Source organism: Lactuca sativa, chromosome 4 (assembly GCF_002870075.4).
Source record: "Lactuca sativa cultivar Salinas chromosome 4, Lsat_Salinas_v11, whole genome shotgun sequence".
NCBI lineage: Eukaryota > Viridiplantae > Streptophyta > Magnoliopsida > Asterales > Asteraceae > Lactuca > Lactuca sativa.
Window position 1 is genome coordinate 293,640,728 of NC_056626.2, and position 3,978 is coordinate 293,644,705.

A 3,978-nucleotide genomic window follows, 5' to 3' on the forward strand; every position below is an offset into this window, starting at 1 on the left:
ACTGGAGTATGAATGAAGCGGAGCCCACCACTCCTAATACAGACCCACTTGAAGAACCCCTAAACTCACAATCGACGTCAAATCCTCCATCGACCCCAAATTCCCCGATAACACCAAATTCTCCAAACTCACCCGCAAATCAGTCGAGCATGGCGTCTAGTTCCACAGGTGGTGGAGCCCCGAAACGTTATCGCCTTCTCACGGACCTATATGAAAGCACAGTGTCGATAACTGCAGAAGAAATAGACCGATTGATGTTGGTCCAAGATGAAGAGGAGCCCACATCGTACCATGAAGCAAAGAACAAACGAGAATGGGTGAAGGCGATGGAAGCAGAGATAGAATCGATAGAAAAGAACAAGACATGGAGTCTAGTCGAACTTCCAAAGGATCGATGACCGATCGGCTTGAAGTGGGTATTCAAGGTAAAGTGAGATCCAGCAGGGAAGATCATAAAGCACAAGGCAAGAGTTGTAGCAAAAGGGTATGTGCAGAAGCATGGGGTAGATTATGAAGAGGTATTTGCACCAGTAGCTAGAATAGAAATTGTTCGAGTGATTTTAGCTCTCGCCGGTGCAAATGGGTGGAAGGTCCATCATCTCAATGTGAAGTCAACATTCTTGAATGGAAAGCTGGAAGAAGAAGTGTATGTAGTACAACCAGAGGGATTTGAGAAGAAAGGTCAGTCTGGTAAGGTATACAAACTGTCAAAAGCTCTATATGGGTTGAAACAGGCGCCAAGGGCATGGAACGCCTGCCTTGATAGTTATTTGAAGGAGTTGGGATTTAAGAGATGTTTACAAGAGTATTCAGTTTATACAAGAAAAAAAAAGGAGGGAACACATTAATTGTGGGTGTGTATGTTGATGATCTCTTGGTCTCAGGAAGCTGGAACTCAGATGTAAAGGAGTTCAAGCTAGAGATGAAAGCTAAGTTCGAGATGAGTGATCTTGGCCTGTTGACTTATTACTTAGGAATCGAAGTCAACCAACACAGTACAGGAATAACATTGAAACAGGAGGCTTATGCAAATAATCTCTTAAACAAGACTCGAATGTTGGATTGTAATGCCACAAGAACTCCAATAGAGCACAAGATAAAGTTGAGCAAGAATGAAGAAGGAGAACTGGTTGATCCTACTGAATACAGAAGCATTGTAGGTGCTCTAAGGCACCTAACTCACACTCGTCCCGATCTCTCGTTTTTAGTAGGGGTAGTAAGTAGATTTATGGAGAAACCAACAATCAAGCATCTCCAAGTTGTAAAAGGAATACTTAGGTACATAAAGGGTACCTTAAATTATGGCTTGACTTACACCAGAAGTGAAGGTAGAGTCACCCTTATAAGGTACTCTGACAGTGATTTTGGAAAAGATATGAATGATGTGAAAAGCACAGGTGGGACAGCATTCTATATGAATGGGAATCTGGTAACATGGGGATCACAGAAGCAACGAAGTGTAGCTCTATCGTCATGTGAAGCAGAGTTTATGGCTACAACCACAGCAGCCTGTCAAGGCATTTAGCTCCGCCGACTTCTAACTGATATAACAGGACAAAAAGTACCACTTGTGACTCTCTTTGTTGATAATCGTTCAGCCTTAGATTTGATGAAGAATCCGTTTTTTCATGGGCGTAGCAAACACATAAACATAAGGTATCACTTTATTAGAGAGTGTGTTGAAAATGGGGAGATTGTTGTGAATCATGTGTGTGGCACAAAGCAAAAGGCTGATATTCTCACGAAGACAATGGCAAGGATCAAGCACGAAGAAATGAGGGACTTGATTGGAATAAAACCAATCACAAAACACTGAATTAAGGGGAGAATGTTAAAGTAATTCAGTGTATTTTAATTTGTTTTATGAACGTTTTTTTTTAGTAGAAGTAGTAGAATAATTCAAAGTCACTAAGTCCTAGTCTTTAGCTTAGTGGAGTTAGCTCCGATTTTTTCTGCAAGTTTTCTTTAAGTAGCATGGCAAAATGTACGTTGTGATTATCCCCATTTTTACTTTGAAATAAAACACATAAGCATTTTGCCTCAATCTCCCCTACGTTTTCCTCCTGTTACATTGGGTCTTATTCCTTGAAAAGCTTGCGAAAAGCTAGCTAGTTCCAACAATCGAATCAAATACTAGTGATGTTTGTTGCTCCATCTAGTTGAAATAAAATATGAAGCTTCTTGCAACAACTTTTGCTTTAACATGCTTCTACTTGTGGCTGCCATAAATTCATACTGCTTGTTTTTGTCACGATATCTTTCTTTTAATCCAACTACCAATCATTGGTATCTATCTGCATCATATTTATTTTATCTGAATAAATGCTGCTTGCTAAGGTGCACAACACACCATTGTGGATCGAGAACGAAATCTAAAAGGAGTACGTTATTAACCGAAAAAAACAATATAAATCCTGAAAATTTAAAGTATTTTTGGTTTTTTTTTTTCAGTAAAAAAATATAAATTGGAGTATTTAATGTAAAAGTGGGTGCCAAAAACACAGGCTTTTAGTAGAAACAATGTTTTTTTGAAGAACTTTTTATAGTAAACTGGTTTAAAAAATCAAATTTATTAATGAATTATTTTAAATAAATTATTACTTATAAATATATTTTTTAGTTATTTAAATTTATAATCGTTGATTTAAATAAATACGTGAAGTTTATCATCTTATAATCTGTATAAATTTTATTTTATTTTTTAATATAATGTTATTAATTTAATATAATTAAAGTGGAAAAGTTTAAAATTTAATGCAATTAGGGTGGAAAATTTAAAATTTAAAATTTAAATTTTGAAATAGATAATTAGTATGTTGACAAGTGGCAATATGAGACATATAATATTAAAATGAGGATGTCTAATATAATGACACTTGTCAATAAAAAAATAAATATATTTATTTATTAGAATAGGGAGAGGAGATGGGATGGGACTCATCCGCAAGGGCCATGCACACAACACTGGGATTAAGGATGTGGAAAACGAAACTTCAAATAAACAAGTTTAATTTGCTTTTCAAAAAGACTAAACTGGACAAATGGTCCCTGTGATATGCTGAAAAATGTCACATTGGTCTAAAAAAGTTTGGACTAGCACACCAGTTGTTCAAAACTTTCATTTTGTTGCGTCTTTGGTCCAATCTGTTCTGATTATTTTCAAAATGACAGATTTATCCCTGTTAATATGATTTTCTCTTTTTTTTATTTCTTTTTCTGATTTAACAAAACAGGAAAATAAAAATAAAAATAAATCTCTCTCTCTCTCTCTCTCTAAAACAAGAAAATAAAAATAAAAATAAATCTCTCTCTCTCTCTCTCTCTCTCATTGAGTTAATGTGGAGGATTGCTTTTGGTATGACAAGAAATTGCATAAATTATAGAGTGAAAGATAACAAATTCTTGTTTGTTGTTCTTGGACTAATACCCACGACCACCTTAAATCCACACACTTCCACCATTGTTAGAACAAACATCACTAACCTCCAACTTTCACCTTGGACTGTGACTAGCAGCCACCGAGGACCACCCATAGCCACCACCGAACTACTGCTAAGGAGTTCCGACAACCAGCCACCGATAGTGAGGCCACCAGGAAACCACCAGGGACCACCAGAACATCACTGCTGCCACCACCCATCTACCCTCTGGCCATCGCCGATCAACCCACCACCCAGAACCCTTTCCTTCTCTTTCCCTCTCGTCAAACCCGTCGGAACAAGAAAGTAAAAGCAACATGGCTGCCATCGCCGCCCACCGTCGCCACTGCTGTGGAGTCCCGTCGGACACCATCAACCTCTTGACAACACCACCATTTTCTGCCATTGGTAAGCCACTACCACCCTCTCTCTCTCTCTCTCTCTCTCTCTTTCTCTCTCTCTCTCTCTCTCTCTCTCTTTTTATATTCTTGCATCGAGCCCCACTATCGATTACAACATACATGTGGCTCAATTTTCAGATCTATTTATATCGGTTTTT

General features: G+C 37.7%; 1 protein-coding gene across 1 annotated transcript; it reads left to right on the forward strand.

The window, feature by feature from the left end:
* The first annotated feature begins 394 nt into the window (after nt 1-394).
* LOC111901054 (uncharacterized mitochondrial protein AtMg00810-like) lies at nt 395-1,525 on the forward strand. Its single transcript, XM_023896921.1, has 3 exons — nt 395-464; nt 565-681; nt 885-1,525. The coding sequence occupies exons 1-3, from the start codon at nt 395-397 to the stop codon at nt 1,523-1,525; spliced, it is 828 nt and encodes a 275-aa protein (XP_023752689.1).
* Nucleotides 1,526-3,978: the final 2,453 nt, after the last annotated feature.

Coding starts and splice junctions, on each gene's coding strand:
- LOC111901054 (XM_023896921.1), top strand. CDS start 395: ATGACCGATCGGCTTGAAGTGGGTATTCAAGGTAAAGTGAGATCCAGC. Junction 465..564: donor GGAAGATCATAAAGCACAAG/GCAAGAGTTGTA, acceptor GAGTGATTTTAG/CTCTCGCCGGTGCAAATGGG. Junction 682..884: donor AGAGGGATTTGAGAAGAAAG/GTCAGTCTGGTA, acceptor TCTTGGTCTCAG/GAAGCTGGAACTCAGATGTA.